The sequence below is a fragment of the Falco rusticolus genome, chromosome 4, assembly GCF_015220075.1.
Source record: "Falco rusticolus isolate bFalRus1 chromosome 4, bFalRus1.pri, whole genome shotgun sequence".
Lineage (NCBI taxonomy): Eukaryota > Metazoa > Chordata > Aves > Falconiformes > Falconidae > Falco > Falco rusticolus.
Genome location: NC_051190.1, coordinates 18,574,017 through 18,591,532, shown reverse-complemented (window position 1 = coordinate 18,591,532; position 17,516 = coordinate 18,574,017). Strand labels below are relative to the sequence as shown.

General features: G+C 43.1%; 1 protein-coding gene across 1 annotated transcript in view; it reads right to left on the bottom strand.

Annotated features, from left to right (window-relative positions):
* Nucleotides 1-3,166: 3,166 nt before the first annotated feature.
* The window catches only part of LOC119147835, a 38,076-nt gene continuing 23,726 nt past the window's right edge, over nucleotides 3,167-17,516 (bottom strand). The window contains exons 8-11 of the mRNA XM_037387274.1: nucleotides 15,345-15,553; nucleotides 14,745-14,817; nucleotides 9,517-9,634; nucleotides 3,167-3,362 (exon numbers count right to left, since the gene is read on the bottom strand). Coding sequence (XP_037243171.1) covers nucleotides 3,167-3,362; nucleotides 9,517-9,634; nucleotides 14,745-14,817; nucleotides 15,345-15,553 — 596 coding nt within the window. The remainder of the gene's footprint in view (nucleotides 3,363-9,516; nucleotides 9,635-14,744; nucleotides 14,818-15,344; nucleotides 15,554-17,516) is intronic.

Here is a 17,516-nt window from a genome sequence, read left to right as displayed (position 1 = left end):
AATTTTTTCCTTTTCCTTTTTCCCCAAATTTTTTCCTTTTCCTTTTTTTTCCGAATTTTTTCCTTTTTTCTCCAAATTTTTCCCTTTTCCTTTTTTTTTGCCCAGTTTTTCCTTTCCCTTTTTTTTCCCCAAATTTTTCCCTTTTCCTTTTTTTCCCCAATTTTTTCCTTTCCCTTTTTTTCCCCAAAATTTTTCCCTTTTCCTTTTTTTTCAAAAAATTTTCCTTTTCCTTTTTTCCCCACTTTTTTTCCTTTTTGTTTTTTTCCCCAATTTTTTTCCATTTTCTTTTTTTCCTCTCCCCCCCAGCTTTAGCGGCAAGAGGAGTGCAAGGCTTTTCTTGCATCCCTCCTGAGCTTTGCTTTTCCCTTCTAAAGGGAAATCACCACATCCACTGGCTTGGGAGCTGTGTTGTCAGAAGAGACCCTGCACCCAGCGGGGAGCCTCGGGCCTGGGGAGCAGCCACTGCACAGCCGGGCATGCATCCCAGCCCAAACGTGGAGCTTGGTCCCACCAGGCAGAAGCACCACAGCAGGGTCAGCCCTGCTTTGGACTGGACATCGGCCTTTTCCCCCAGGAAATTACAGGGGACACCATGAAGAGCCACAGTGCTGTTGCTGGAGCCCCTGAAGGCATGAAGCCCTGAGTATAGGGGTGTGGAGGAGAGAGGTGAAGGTCAGCCCTTAGTTAGGGGAGAGGTGAATGCCAGTCCTTAGGAGGAGAAAGATGAAGGTCAGCCCTTAGGAGGAGAGAGGTGAAGGTCACACCAGCATAGGGAGAAGCATTTCCCTCCTGACACCTGCTTTTCTCCAGGATTCATTTCTTTGGCCAGAGTGAGGATGCCATGCAAACCAAAAATGCCGTGAGGGTGTCTGCCCATCACCCTGGGGACTTGGTACTGAGTACCGTACCCCCTCGGGCTGCTTAGTCCTGAGCCCCTCCTGTATCATGGAGCGAGAGGCATCCTCCACCAGCCCCAGCCGGCGTCCGCGTGGGCACACAGCGGTGTCTCCAAACAGGGTCCAAGCCCCACATCAGCCTGTGCAGGCAAACTCGCTCCTCTCTGCTCTGTCTGCTCAGCCCTTCAAAGGCAGAGCCTGGGGGCAGACAGATCCCAGCCAGACAAGCTGCAGTCCAAACACTGGAGGCTGCATAGTTAAGAGATCATTTTGATTTTTAATATTTTTTTTTAAAGTCTGGGGTTTTTTTTTCTGTCTGAGTTTTGTTTTTAAAGTTAATTTGAAGCTTGTGAAAGTCACAGCATGACCCTTGCTGGCTGAAAAGCTTCTTCCCCAAAACACCCGGCACCAGGGCAATGAACTCCAGCTTCCTACAATGCCCCATCAGTGCCTTTTGGCGTAACCTGCAACCATCTCCAGACAGAGAAAGGGAGTTCAGCCTCAGCAGCCTCTTCAACCCTTTGTCTTTCTATGGAGAAAGAGAAAACACTAGTTACAGTTCCAGTGCCAACTGCAGTTCATGTTTCAAATTAACTAAAGTTTGTTATTTTACAATTTAGGTAGGAGCTGCAACAAAACTCTTCACCAGCAGTCCAAGCGATAGTATACAAGCCCCTCTAGGATCCTTTGGAAGAGCTCCTGATGAGTTCACCAATGTTTGCACATTAACCTCTGGGTGAAAAGCCAGCCAGAGGGATGTGAGAATTCCACCGAGCCCTCCAGAGCATGACACAAAATGATGCAAGTGTGGGAGCTAGGAGAGAAAAGGTTTAGTGAGCCCAGAAAAATAATAAAACGTTTAAAACCTTAATTGTTTTTCTTGAAGATTTATCCAAAATTGAGCTCTCCTTAAGCCTGTGAGTTTGCAGAGCATTGTCAATAAATTAGATCATGCACACAAGGCAGGGATTTCAAGCCAAAAAGCTCTAGCCCTGAGTCGCTTAACTGCAACACTCCCCAGAAAAACGACTCGAGATGAAACATGAGATATGTATTAATTATCAATGGTCTAATAGAAAATTTAATGAAGACAAGTATCTTCTTGCACTTTATCCACGATAACGATGATAGTACGTCAGCGAGATGCATACCTTACAACGTGGCGGTGAATGTCAAGTCTGAAGCCATTACAGCAATTCACCACAATAATGGCTAGCCAATGTATGGACTTGTAGCACTTAATCAAAGTAATGACATTCATCCACAATTATTTATGTTATGGTAACAAAGAGCTGCCAAATGCAAAACAAATGACATGAGGATTTGCAAGTGAATTCCTTCCCGTAAATTCTCCTTAGGTTATGCTTAAAGGCCCTCAGGATGGAAGTCTGTATAAATTCAGAGCATTATCAAAACGGCAGTGTTATTGTGCCGTGTTTTACTGCCTAGAAGCAATGAACCCAGCGCTATTGCCGAAATGAGCTCTTCAGCCAACAGAGCTGTATTGGCATCATTTGAGCTGGCCCTGATTTACACCCGAGAGTTGTCTTCAGAATTTTACGGGAGAAAAAAAAAATGTGGAAGACGACCATTGCTTACATCTGCCTATCAAGGAAAACAAAGACTCAATTGTATCAACAGTTACACATGCATTTAACTCAAAGTATATGAGCAGTCCCCACTTACCTCAATGGGCTTTGGATTAGAGCCATTACAATTACCAACCATGATTCTCTATTAAGTGCAGTACTTTTCTTTCAGGGGCATTTATGTAGGTGTTTGTATAAAAACACTGTCAAAACCAAAGAACACCAGTAAATATAAAATGGCAACACTGAGGTTCAAATGCAATGAACTAATTTATTTTTTTTAACACTACATCCAACTGTTTTTCACCACTCACAGGCGTCACTGGAAAAACTTGAATACAAAAAATCACCTCAGAACAATATACTACACAGACCAGCTAATATTGATTGCTTTAAAAATGCCCCCTGTTAAACTAAATAATAGTCAAATCTCACTGCAGTAAATGTGCTTTTATATCATTAAGTACTAATTTAACAGAAATCCAAATGTATAGCTAATAACATGAAAATGTAGAAAATGAAAGATTTATATTTTTTTCTTTATACATATCTCCAAAGCTGTACTCAAATGAAGACGACAATCGTTTCGTATTAGCTGGCCCAGCCAAACCTGGGACTAAGCTAAACTCTTAATACACACTTTCCAATGTGACTTATGCCCCTGAGGCTGGAAGACGCCCCTCACCATAGGCTCTGGCCACCCTCGATGACCAGATTATGGCCGGTCATGTAGTCTGAGGCTTCGGAGGCCAAATAGACGACGGCAGCCTGCAGGTCGGTGGCCTGAGCCAGCCTCCCGGCGGGGATGTCCGCCAGCCAGCGCTGCACCAGCGGCTGCAGGTCCTTGGAGTGGATGAGTGGCGTGTCAACGATGCCCCTGCAATGAGCACACCCACCAAGAGTTTAGGACTGGGTTTTCCCCAGAAGGAAAGGCAATGCTTATAGGTGTTTGAGATGTTAATTCAGAAGGAAAACTGGGGAATAGCACCAAGAAGATGAGCAAGTCAGAGCTGCTCTGCCTCTGCTGAAAGTCATGATGCAAACTTGGGTAGCGCTTCCTTCCCATTGCCTTTTGCTGCTGATGGGCAGGCTTAGAGGTTCTCTTTAAAGTGAGTTAACACATACTACCTTCTTTGCTAATACACTACCTTACTTTTAGGCTACTCATAATCACCAGTTGGATGTTTTTTTACAGAAAACAAGCATGGCATTGGAACCTAAAGTGCCTTGAAGCAGGTCTGTCACAGCCCTTGGGAACTGGCATCCTTCTACCAATTTCTCTTCTCATCACTTTGCAGCATAATGTCACACAGCGTGTTTGTGTGCAGCCCAGAACCACAAAACAGCCTGACTTCCCATATAAGAAAAAACAGGGAAAACAAAAGCCAGTGCCCTTCTGGGCTCCAGACCCTTTCCACAGAGAGAAGGAGAGGCAAAGATAAGCACAGCATGCCCAGTGCAATTCCCCTTAAACCAATATCCTAACAAATCCCACCGCATTTGCCTGTCTGGCCTCTTTAACGTTAATGAGTGAGTACACCATTTATTAAAACTCTGCTAAGTTCATTTTCTGCAGGTGCCCTAAAAATGAGTGATGCTCCAGAAAGCACAATGCAGGGCGAACATTTGGCTGGCTTTTATGACTTTAACTGCGACTGATTTGTCATACTCCTCCTTAACAACATATTTGTATTTTGTGAAATGTATAATTTTTTCAGCCCCTGAACAAATATATTTACATAACTGTGTCTAACAAGAAATTACATTTAACTTCTCAGAAATGACAATAACTAAAACCTGAACTGCCAATTCCACTTCATTAGTGTGGTAGAAATGCATTCCAAATGTTAATAAAAATTCCAACATGCTGATAAATTAGCGCTTCTAAGGAGCATGTGACACCTTGGTTAACATATTCAACCTCAATTATATTTCTCTTCAGCACCCTGTTATCTGGAACCTTTGCTGGCAATCAGAGGTGCTGTTTTTCAGCGGCCAATTTTCTAGATAATGTAGCTTATCAACACTGTGGGTAAACTTGCCAATGAAATCAGGCTGCACTGAACCACACACACGCTAATTGCATCTCTTTTTTATGCATATTTACAGACTGTCACTTCAAAGAAATCAGTGGCCCATTGAGGCAGCCAGTTAGCTGGAAGAATTGCCTCTTGCAAATGAAAATTAGCAAACAAGCTAGTGATAAATATGAAATGAACAAAGTATAAAAATACCCGTTTTGTTCTGAAACTTCATCGGCATCCCAATTTATACTTCCAAGGAAATAATTTTGTGAGACACACTGGATTCTGGGTATGAGATTTACCTTTTGTTTTAAATGACGGCTGAAATCTGCTATTTACTCTGTTACAAAGTGGACCTAATTCAGACTTACCCCCAAACATTTCTGTTTTCACTAATCGGGCAGGATTTAAATATCGGCTTTATTTTAAATTGTAATAGTCAATAAACACCAGAGCAGTTCAGAAACACTGAGCGATGCAGCTCGCTTAACCTCTGGCAACGCGATAAAGTCAAATTCATTCCAGCATAGGACTGCAGACGGTTTACTTATTTCCCCCAAGCACAGCCCGCTGCTCTCCCCGCCTCGCTCTCCCAAACTCCTCAAAACCTGGATTTCTTCAGAGAGGATCGTGCTTTGAGCAGCAGACATGAAATACATTGGACTCCTTTCCCTTACGTGCCTCTCACTGTGCTTACAAAGCCATCAACATAATCATTCTGGCTTTATACTATCAGATACCAGAATAAGATCCATATGATTTTATTTTTTTTTAATTTACATATACGTCTTAACCCCAAGGGAATGCAGATCAGGGAATACGACCCACAGCCCTCCAGCACAACAGATTTTGCTGAAAAGAGGACATTTTTCAATCTGTTCAGAAAAACGATTTTTGGTCTGATCACAGCAACCTGTAAATAACAGCGCCGTGCTTCTCGCTGGACCTTGCTTTAGGTTCACTTCAAGAAGCAAACATTTAGATGTGTAACCAAACTTCATTACAAATTTTTGTTATATAAATGAGAAAAAATGTAGGGCAAAACTTAAAAGTTGCAAACACACATACTGATGGCACTATAAATATTAGGCATGTCATTGATACTACACATCTTCTGGGAAAGCTTTGGTGCCAAGTTGGGCAATTTAATGTTGTCGAACCCTTTTAGGCAGATTTTAGTTGGCTTCTAACGAGTTCCAGCAAAGACAACTGCCAATGCATTAATTCCCTACCTCATCTCATATGCAGTGCTGAGCCTATCAGTACTTTCTGTTGCATGTCAATGTAATATCAAACTGCTGGTACCTTAACGTTAGATACGAGCATCATTATTTCATTATTGATACACAGGACAATTTGAGACTCCAGAAAAAAAAAAAAAAAACACCAAACCAAAACAACAAAACCCAAATGCCTAAAACATTTCCACTTCAAGAGATACTTTATGAAAAATATCACTTACCACATACTTAACTGGAATTGTTACGTGCGCTCAATCCCCAAATGAGAGCAAAAAAAGATTCCATCTGTGTGTAACTTGATTTCTTTCAGATGAGTTATTAATTTGAATGAGTTAAGTACACTCCACTTAATCAGGAAGTGTTTAATCACAAGATCCACTTAATTGGGACATCTCCCAAGGAATTAAGATTTAAGTCCAAAGATACTTACCAGCAACGACTGCTGCTTAATGGGGATAGTAATGCTGCTTAATTGGGATGCCTTCAGGTGACGCTGGGGTGCTCCTCCTGCCCGCTCTGCCTCTCCTTCCCCCGTGATGGGGTACACCCAAACATTGCAGTGATCCTGCCCTCCCTGTTTTCTGACTCCTCAAAGCCACCGGGCTAAAAGCCTGGCAGGGGACTGTGTGGCTGCCTCCGTATCATCCCAGGGGAGCAAGGCAGGCCTGCAAGGGGCAAAGCCTCTTTGCCCATCACAGCCCAAACCCAGGTCCCTGCAGCCCACAGTGGCTCATCTCCTGAGACTGCTGGATTTCACTGGGTCTCCAAAAAGGTGGCCTGGCTGCGGGTTGAGCTGAAGATCACCTTCCATTTGCCCATCCCAAAGGCCATCACATGATGACATGTTATGCCTTGTAAATCAAGCAGGGAGATACAATTATCTCAAAAAATGGATGTCAATTCAGTGTAATGGCTGCAAAAATGAAGCATTCCAATGCTGCATGTGCCAAAAAAGAGACACTCTCAGAAGTCCCCTGCTCCATCACACCCAACACACTTCACATGTGCGAGGGCCAGCAAAGGGACTAAAACACACTGTGGGTGGCCAGGCATCGGCCAGCAGTCAGTGCTCTGTGAAGGTCCCTATTCACACCCAGGTCCCCTCTGCAGCCTGATCCCTGTATCCCTTTCAGGAAGATCCAGCACCCTCTTAATTTTGCACAGCAGCAGCTACAAGGCAACTGCCCTAGATGGTGGCAGAAGGGCTGAGCACAGCTTCCACGCTACATGGGGACACTTGCTGCTGCATGGAGCAACAGGCTGAGTCAGCCAAAGCACCCAGGGAGTCTCAGCCACCTTCTCCCCAGCGGCACGAGGCTTGCCTGGCCAGCAAGAGAAGCCTGAATCTTGAATTTTACAAATGCAATAAATTGTCCTAAGGACTCTGCCATAGAATTTTATGCATTGATAACTTTTATGTATTGCTCTGCATAAGTTTTATGCATTCATGAATAAATTAAATTGAAAAAAAGTGAACAGATAGGAAAAGGGAAAAAAGGCCAAAAGGTTTGCATGGTGAAATAATGTTTAATGTCAGACCGTGTGTTTGGAGTGCTTAGGGCTTCAAAGGTACACTGAGAGTGCCTTAAAGCATTAATGCGAGTGGGAGGTACTGAAGGACACGTGTATTTTACTTATCCAGAGATTATCTTGGGTATCATCACGTCCTATACCTACCTCTGTGCTCCTTACACTCCCCCAAATCCTCTCCTGTTATAAGATGACTACATGTTAGGTGGGACATCCACGCTCAGAAAGACTTGGGCAGTTGGGACTTCCAACCCTGCAGAGTACTGACGGCACTGACAGCTGCGCGCTCACACTAGGGCTGGTGCCCGGTGCTGGGTGCCAAGCTCGAGCGGGATGAAGATGCCCCTGTGCCTCAGCCAGTCATGTCAAGGGACACGACAATGAGATCAGGGGGTCCACAGTTGTGGGGATGGGTCCAAATCTGCACCAAAAGGCAGGGTCACATCTCATACAGGCAGAAGGGTAAACAGGAATATTTATTCACTTTCAAGCTTTTGCTTGTGGTGAGGAGGGAGCTGAGCTCTATGAACCGCTGTAGGCTCCTTCTCTGAAGGCTGACCAGAGCCCGCCGGGTGTTCCTGGCACGGAGGGCTCAGCCAAAGCCTTGAACTGCCGGCAGAAAAACTCTGCCCGGGTCCCCGGCTGCCTTGGGGGAACTGCTCTGTCCAGAACGGGGGACCTTAAAGACAGCCAAATATTTGTGCCTTTCTCTGTGCCCTTTCTGTCTATTCCTCCACAAAGCAGCCCCTCCCTTCCTGTTGCAGGGTTTTGAGCTCAGAACTAGAGTTTAGGACAGGTGGAGATGATCAAAATGCAACCCTCTTTTTGCCTTGAAAAGTAGAAAAAGAGAAGCGTGACTATTATTTCTCCATGCTCTGACAACTGCCTCCAGAAACACAACTTCTTCAAATGAGTGTATGCTTCCACCTTACACAAAACAATGAGTTTTGATCATTTGGTGGGTATTTTTCAAATTTATGTAAGCCCCCTGGAAATGGGTAGTTCCTCCTCTAAGAGCCTTCTGATCTGTGATAGCTGTGAATGTGGCACTGCTGTCCCACCTCTGCTGGTACAGATTATCCGTGTGTTTTCAGACACAATTCCTGCCAGGTCCTGCTGCGCTTCCCTAATTCCCTTCATCTCCCCTGGCTCCCGAAAGCCAGTGTAAATTCACTAGCTCTAGTTGTGGGGACACTGTTGCAGTGCTGCTAGCACAGTGTGGGGAAAATCCCATCACAAACTGAGATGCTGCTTAAAGAATCTGTGGATCACATAGAGTGACGGCTGGAGTCACTGGTATAATTAGTAATAAATAATCATAAGGAAGACAGCTAGCGCAAGCAAGTGGAGAGCAGACTGACAGTAAAAACAGAAGCACTTGCCATTGAGCTCTGTGATTTTCTTTTTTTACTCCACTTTGCAGATTAAAATATGTAATTTGTTTTTCCTAATTTGATGTACATTATATCTTCATTATTACAATTTAACTCCTGGGTTAAAATCCTGCCCTTCTTACTTATTCTGATTGACTTCAATGGTCTACAGAATTTGACCGCTTCCAATTAATGCTATCCACTTGGGTTTCTGCTTAGCACTATCATGCACTGTTAATTGTTTAATAAAATGACTGTGTTGGGTATGAGTGTGAGAAATGGGGCAAGAAAAAGCGCATGTGGTAAGAAAACTTTTCTATGTGAATAAATACTATAAGACAAAACATACAGCTTTAAGCCTTTAAAAATAAGGAAAATGTAATTTGTAACAAATACATATATATTTACAAAATTACACCTGGCCTCCTGTGATTGTCAGAGCTGAACAGTATCTCGATTACAGCAGTACAATGTGGCTTTGAAAGTGCCTATATATTGTCTCAAGTAAAAAGGGGAAAGAAGTATTGTCTATTAAGTGTCAGAAACCTTTTCTTTAACCGCAGAAGGCTTGGACAGATTAAGGAAATATTTCATCTGGAAAAGAAATGCTAAAAACTACCCTTCACATTATTGGAAAACCTATTATCAAATACTAAAACCTCTTCTTAAATCCCTGAGTATACACAGCAACAGAGCAGGCTTGGTTCTAAGTATTTAAACCTTTGTTAAGGAAAAGACAACATAAAAAGGGATGCAATCCACCTGCTAATTAGAAACTTTATTTGCTGAGATACTGTTCATTTGAGCTTTTTAGAACATTTCATTCTCTTTGTACTCTCAAAATGAGACTACATTTTACTTACGGGGAAATGCAGTTGACTCTTACTCCTCTGTCAATCCACTCGGTTCCTAATGTCTGTGTTAATTTTACAACCCCAGCTTTCGAGGCATTGTACGCCAACTGCTTCTGCGGGTGCGGGACTAGAAGGCATTCAGAAATAGAAAATTATTTATTCTCCATAAATTAAGATAGCTTAGGTACTACACAGACAATTCCTTGCATTGAGATGAACTATTTGCCATTCTCCCTAACACTAGGCAGGGAGCAACAAGAATTTAGCCACCCACAACACAAAACTTTAAGTCTGTATTTTGCCATCTAGCATTTTTGCTGCAGCAGCTGGGCTACTGTGAAAAAACAGAATAAAAAAAAAAAAAGAAATAAAGAAATTGAAAAGGTCCCACACTTGGACAAAGCCAAAACTGATGTATACACAAATGCACATTCAAATATTATACATATATGTATGTTTATATACAAAATATGTTTATATACAAAATACTTATACACTGGAATACTAATAAAATATAATACAGCATAATGTCCCTGCTCGTGGTGGCGAGGGTGGAACAGGATGATCTTTAAGGTCGCTTCCAACCTGAACCATTCTATGATAATGATATGATATAATATGATATAAGTGCATAATAGATTTTATATGCCATATTATGTTATATATAGCTTCTTGGAACAAATTATTCTCCTTAATTTTTAAATTATACGTAGTCTGAAGCAAACACATCATATTATCTAATCAGTGTTTGTGTGGATGTGAGCACAGGTGCATCCCAAAAATTCAGAACACCCACCACTTTCAAAATCCGAAGCTTTTGAAAAATGTTTCAAAGATGTCACATGTCAGTCAGAGAAAGAAAATGATCAGCTTGCTAATTACAATGTTCAAGCTTGTTAGTGCTGTGTGCTGGAGCGGCTCTGCCCCTCCACCAGCTCTCACACTTGCAGTGTTCCCGGCTACTTAAGGACAAATTCCCAGTGGGTGTAAAATGCTTTAAACCCACAGGAGTCAACCCAAATCCGTCCAGCTGTTGGGATTTACACCCACAAAGTGTCTCCCCTCGGACTTTTCTGGCTGCCATCGTGACTTCATTAAACAAATGCAGTGCAAAGCACTGATCCATAATTAGCTCCGTATCAGCACGGAGCATCACTGAGGTGCTGACTCTCATGGAGGGAGAGTGGGGAAAATCAGTGCTAAATATTGCAAATAAATAAATAAATAAAAGTCACAAAGGCAAGCAATTGTAGCCTGTGGGGTTGGGTAACATGGAACCCTGGAAGAAAGTGAAGCGCTGCATTTGTGTAAGGCACAGCAGGCAAACCCCACAGCATTTTGATAAAAGCACATAAGCAGAACTGGTAGGTTACATTAATTTATTAATATAAGCTGGTGGATCAGTTCTAGATCACTACCATCCACAGTATCCTAACACATCCACTATTGCATTTATGGACTAAAACTATTGGTTTGAGTATGTCAATTTAAAGGGCAAAAAGAAGTCGATAAATTGAGTTATCCGAACTCTGAAAGAGCTAAAAACCCCACTGCAAATTACTGAGCATGTGAATAAGGAACTTTGCTTTGAACATAGATGTTTGTGAACAGATTTAAAGGACATACATGATGGGAGCAGCAATTAGCGTTTCTTTTTTCCTGCATGTGCTGAAGGTTTGCTCAGAACTCAGAGGCCTTTTGCTTGCCATAAAGAGCATTTCACACCATGGACTCCCTCTGCCAGCATTTTTTCTGTACTCATTTTTTGTCCAATATGAAATAATTTGCATTTTGACCAGCAGAACTGCTTTGCCCTCTGCATGTGCCTGTTGCTCCCCAGACACAGCACACTGTGTGGGCTCTCGAAGAGATGTGGAACGTAATTTCTTGATTAATTGCCATGCATCAGTTCCAAGTTACATACAACTTCGGTAGTTAACCTTGTAACCTCCAAAAAGCAGCTCTTTGCTGAAGTTTCCAAACATGTCTGTTTGTGATAAATCATTCGGCGTTTGTTAAGAGGATAAGAGTTTTGGCACTGGCTCTGCACCTTCAGCGCACGTGGGTGAGAACAGCAAGTTGCTGCAAGCTATCAGAATCAGCTTTCTGTTTTGGGGTGGATGCTGAGACAGGGTTTTCCAAAGTCCTTCTGTGTAAATGCTTTTGTCTTTATAAGAACATCTAAGGAAGGTAATTCAGCAGATGAAATTTCCCCCTCCGAGACATTTGGCCCTGCTCAGTCGGAAGAGCTCAAGAAGAAGCCGATGGATGCTGCGAGGCTCTGGCGCTGGGTGGGCTTTCTGCAGCTGAGCACCCTGCGCCGCCTCCTCTTCCCTTACCTACAGTGGTCTCTTATAGACAGCAGAGTATATCTGCAACCCTCCAAACTCATACAAAATGTGGCTAGAGCTTGTGAATAAAGCTATGCCTCCAGCAGTGCCACCACAAAAATATGAATTTATAAGGTTTCTGGGAAGCGAGGGCACTCACTTCTGTTTCAGACAGAGAAGATGGGAGAAAAGCAAATAAAAATGCAGCCTACATCAGCTGCATTACATTTTAAACACCTGTATCCTGGTTTTGGCTGGGATGGAGTTAATTTTCTTCCTAGTAGCTGGTGGAGTGCTGTGTTTTGGATTTAAGATGAGAATAATGTTGATAACGCACGGATGTTTTAGTTGTTGCTGAGCAGAGCTTACACTAAGTCAAGAGCTTTTCAGCTTCTGCCTCCCTGCCCGCGAGGAGGCTGGGGGGCACAGAGAGCTGGGAGGGGACACTGGAGGGACAGCTGGCCCCAACTGGCCACAGGGACATCCCGTCCATACGGTGCCGTGCCAAACAATAAAACTGGGGGGACTTGGCAGGGGGGTGGCAGCCACTGCTTGGGGACTGGCTGGGCATCAGTCAGCGGGTGAGTGATTGCATGTGCATCACTTATTTTGTATATTTTTCTACCATCATTATTTTTTTTTCTTTTTCTGTTCTATTGAACTGTCCTTATCTCATGAGTTTTACCTTTTCTCTGATCTCTCCCCCATCCCACCGGGGCAAGGAAGGGAATGGCTGTGTGGTGTTGAGCTGCCTGCCGGGTTAAACCACAACAACCTGACACACTGTTTTTGCAACCTTGTTCGGTGCATAAGGGTTCTAGCCCGACCTTGAAGCAGCCACGTAATGACAATGAGAGGTGCATACAGAGAAGACCAGACCACTCACCACTAAAGATATTCACTGCAAAATTTACAGACCTGAGTTACACCTGTGCAAATTGCAGAGCCGCAGCAGCCTTGTCTCCGCTGCTGAAGCATACGTCTGGAATAATTCCAGTCAAATACCAGAATCAAAATGCACATATGCAAAATGTATGCAGCTTATCTTCAATTAATTAAAACTGATTCTGAGCAGTGTATCTGAAAAAATCACAAACAAAAACCTCCCTATCCTGCTAAGTGTCTCCTCATTTTCCTGTATCTCTGAGAAAGGACTCAACCTACAACAACAACAAAAAAAAAATTATCCCCTAACTATTTCTAGAAACATTTCATACTATGCCAGTTGGCCAACATACTTAAATAACCAACCAACCAACATATTTATTTAACATTCAGCAGATGGACATGATATGAACATCGTGGTTTTTAGTCGTAGTTTTATAACTACTAGATATTTTCAATGCCAAAATTCAAACAGGTTCAGAAGGTAAACACATCTCTGCATCTCTTAACTTCTGGCCTAGCATGCATTAACTTTCAATGACATTTAAACACATCTTGCGATGACCCTTCCAGGCTGCTCTCAGGGTTTCTTTCCAATGCTCATCCCTGCTCCAGGACCGACACTAACCTGATCCCCACGTGGGTCGCAGTGGACGTGGCATGCCAGCCAAGGAGGTGCAGCCCCCAGCTGGGGCTGGATGGATGCTGCGGTGGCACAGCATCACCTCCCTGCTCAGCAGAGCTGTGCCAGGGCCCGAGGGAGAAGCCGGGAAGCGCCTCTCCATCAGCAGTGGAGAGCACTTCTGGGCTGCACGAGCCAGGCTGGGAGCGATGTCCCAAACCAGCAGCCCCCGAGCTGGTGCTGATTTCCAGAGCTTCATAACTTTCTCATAGGGCAGAATGCCTCCCAGTAAATTTTGCCTTGTGACAGTGATGTGGGTGGTGACAGCCCAAGCCCAGACCAGAGCCCCCACCGTGCAGAGCAGAGCATGGAAGTCACAGGCATTTGAAATTTAAAGCTCTACATTCTTTTCAAAACTATTTTTCTTTGGGAGATTTTGTAACTCTACAAAGCTCCGGTGGAGGGACGGTGCCTGTGTTTCAGCATAAGTAAAACAGCTGGTAAAGACACTTGAAAAAAAGATTAACAACAACATTATAAATGCATTTTCGAAGAAACATTTAAAGTTACTGTGCAATAAACTGAGCAGAATGTCACAGAATGTCAAACTGGGCACAGTAAAAATAAATGTTATTCCCAAGGAAAATAAAAAGACTGCATATTTATGTAACATTCAGCAGATGGACATGATATTAATACAGGGGTTTTCAGTTGTACTTTTATAGCTACTAGATTTTCTTGCCTAACTTGGCAACCCAAGGCACCATTTGATTTTTGGATTTAGACAATACTGCAACAGATGTCCAGACCAATAAAATAAATTCCTAAAGGGCTATGCTTAATTTGTGTAATTGATCAATTTTTGTTACATGGGCTTCAGTTCACCAGCATGTAACTGCCTTCCAGATTAGCTCAGCAGTAGGGATTTCATTCCATATGTTACGATGGTTTATTGGCGCTTTTGACGACACTGCTGATTCAGCAGCGTTGGTGGAGACACCTGTTGGCAACAATAATGAAATAAAACCCGTGGATATGGGGCAAAAACCAGTGCAAAAGCTTTCGGGTGGCTTGTAAACATCAGAGGGGCCGAGCTTCCCACACTCAGCCGTGCTCGCCTGGAATTACTGGGGAGCGCCCTGCACCTCTTCCATGCCATCACGCCATGGGAGCCAGAGGAGGTGGCTCCGCCTCTTCTATAAAAAGTAATAAGTGCTCTAAAACATAGAGGACAGATAAATGTTGAAAAATGATATCAATAAAAATTTTGTAGTACATTTCCTCTAATACAAAATGTCAGTGATTTACTCCTTCCCAATACAGGTTTAATTGATTCAAATAGCATCGGTAGTAATTAAAATATGGATTCTGAAGCACAACTGTTAGCTCTCATCACTCACCTATTAAACTTGCCATAGATGCTGTGTTAATTATCTTCCCATATCCTTGATTCAGCATAATGCGGCCTGCAGCCTGTGACAGAAATTAAAGGAAAGACCAGTGACCCTTTTTGTGATTGTGCTAATAATGACATGATAATAAATTAGTCTTCACTTTTCAGAAGAGTTTATGTGCTAACACATTTTTTTTTAAGCACTTGATATTAAAACTCGGTATAAAAATGGCTGATGCAGGAAAAAATCCCATTGCCATTTCAGACCCTCTTCACTGTTGGCAATATTTTTTCAAAATAACCACTACTTGTTGGGAATGGCCCCCAAAGTTTTCTGGTTTTCAGGATGTGTCAAATAACCACCCTCCAAAATATCTGGCCATTCTTAAATGCCTGGGCTTGGACAGCCAGTCAGTACCAGCTGCTTTTGAAAATATTGATAAAAATCTGTAATTGATATGAAGCAAATCTCTCCCTAACTCCACCAAAACTAGGACCAATTTTATTGTGATAATTAGTGATAAAGTGTCATTAAATCTCAGTAAATAAATGCTTTGAAAATTATTATCCATTTGTGAAACAATCCAGTACAGCAGTTCACACTTACTTGGCAGCACAAAAATAATCCTCGCAAATTAACGTTAAAAGTTTTGTCCCATTCTTCTAGCGAAGTATCTTCGCTTGCAGAGTTCATGTTGATCCCCGCGTTGTTGCACGCGATGTGAACCGTGCCCCAGCGAGCCACGATCGTGTCCACCACCTTTTGCACATCTTCGGGCTTGCTTACATCTGCTGCCAGGGCAATGCTTTTGATCCCTGTGGTAAAGGAAGAGTGAGGAAATTGGTACAGGAATTCACAGAGAAATTTAAAAAAATACATTCTATAATTATTTATAATCATATATATATATATATATATATAAAAAATGTATATGCCACCTTAATTCATTGCTCCACAAATTGTAGCAACATGTCTGTTGTTGTAATACTGTTCTGATAAAGTTGCTAACCGGTGCAAGGTTTGCTTTTCGGAGGCAAACGGAAAAAGCGAGGGATAAGAGTGGAGTCTCCACTGCGCCAGGAGGAAGCTTTGAACACTGCACCATCTTCTGTCCGAACCTTCAACTGCATCCTCCCGGCTGCCAGGTCCACCGAGCATCACTCCCGGCTGCATGGCGACAGCCCAGCAACAGGATGAGGCAAAGGACTCTCTCATTTGCTCAAATGTACATCTTTTTATTTCTTTATTATTTTCTTTAATGCCACTTCCCCCCAAGATGCAGCAGAAACCAAATCAATTTATCCAAAAAGTGCTCTCTGGGTGAACTACAGCATCCAGACAGCCAGGAGCCTCAGGCAAATCCAACCCACTTCCAGGTGGGAGCCAACTGGCAATACCTTCAGGTTCACGGGTATGGTAGTCACGGTACGCGGCCCGATTAATTGCAAGTCACACTACCAGAATAACACAAACATTCAGAAGTTAAGAGATTTACTGGATTTGAAACATGCAAAAGTTGTGCTTTTTTTCCTAGAAAAACCCAGACATTGACTTTTGCACCAGTGCTGATCTGTAATGAGCTTCATTTAATTTACTATCAAAATCAGCTTTAAATACCCTTATTATTAAACAAAATAAGCAACCTACTGAGGCACTTGATGCCAACGGGTTTATACCTGTCCTGAAAGTCAAACAAGGCCATACCAGTAAGGGCTGTGGTGAAATGGGTCCTAGCTCCTGAGGAGGGACGCAGCCACTGGGGCTGGAGCAGAGAGCAGCTGTCTGCAAGCAAAGACTGCGCAGGTAGGAAGCTACAGCTATCCAAGCAAGATTTTAGATCATTCTAATAAAAAAAATAAAAGAAGCCTTAAACCTAGCTAGGAGAATAGAAGACGACTCCCTAAACGAAGCTTTGAGATGGAAGTTTCCATGAAAGCCAGGCAAAGCAACAGTTGCCCGGCAATGTTTGAAGAAAATGACTGGAAAGAGGCTTTTGGATGGGAAAAGCTCCTCTTGATCTCCCGTGCCTCCAGGAGCCTGCCAGAGCACACATCCTGAGGAGACGCTGGCCTGGGGTGCTGCCCACACCGGGCCATGGGAGCCAACGTCCCCACTGGCCTTCAGCGGTGCCACGGTCCCCCTGCCTTCCACGGCAAAGGAAAGGGCAGACCCATAACACAGCCACCAACAAAAACGAATGCACATTCTGCCATGAAAGAAGACCTCTTATTTTATTGCAGGTTTTATGCTAATTAAGCTGAAAGAATAAAAATAGCCAGACAGCCCCCGTTGCTCCTCCTAATTGTTATCAAGACACATAACGTACAGGGAGCTACTGCAATCTTTCTTATTCAATTTACAGACAAAACGGGTGCAAGTGTGGTACTAATGGTAACAGCAGAATGAGGCTCTTCACCTGCCCTACAACTCTGACCCCATGTATGGCTTCATCTTATAAGACAGTTCATAAAAACAAGACAAAACATGCCACGTGTGAGTGTCTAGCGAAGAAGCGGCGAAGGCACACTCACTTCAAACTACAGTCCCACACTTGACCTTAATCAATTCAGACGATATACCTGCACTCCAAGAGAGGGAAAAAGCCCTCTTTCTGTCTCTTTGCTGTCCCCCCAAACCATCTGTTACAAATAAGAAATAAAATAGAGTATGGAAAAATAGCTTACAATCTGTAGTCCCAATCAGAGGTAAGAAACCCAACACACAAGCACGCTGCTGCACGCATGACAGTACCAGTGCATCTCTACAGTCATCAGTTCA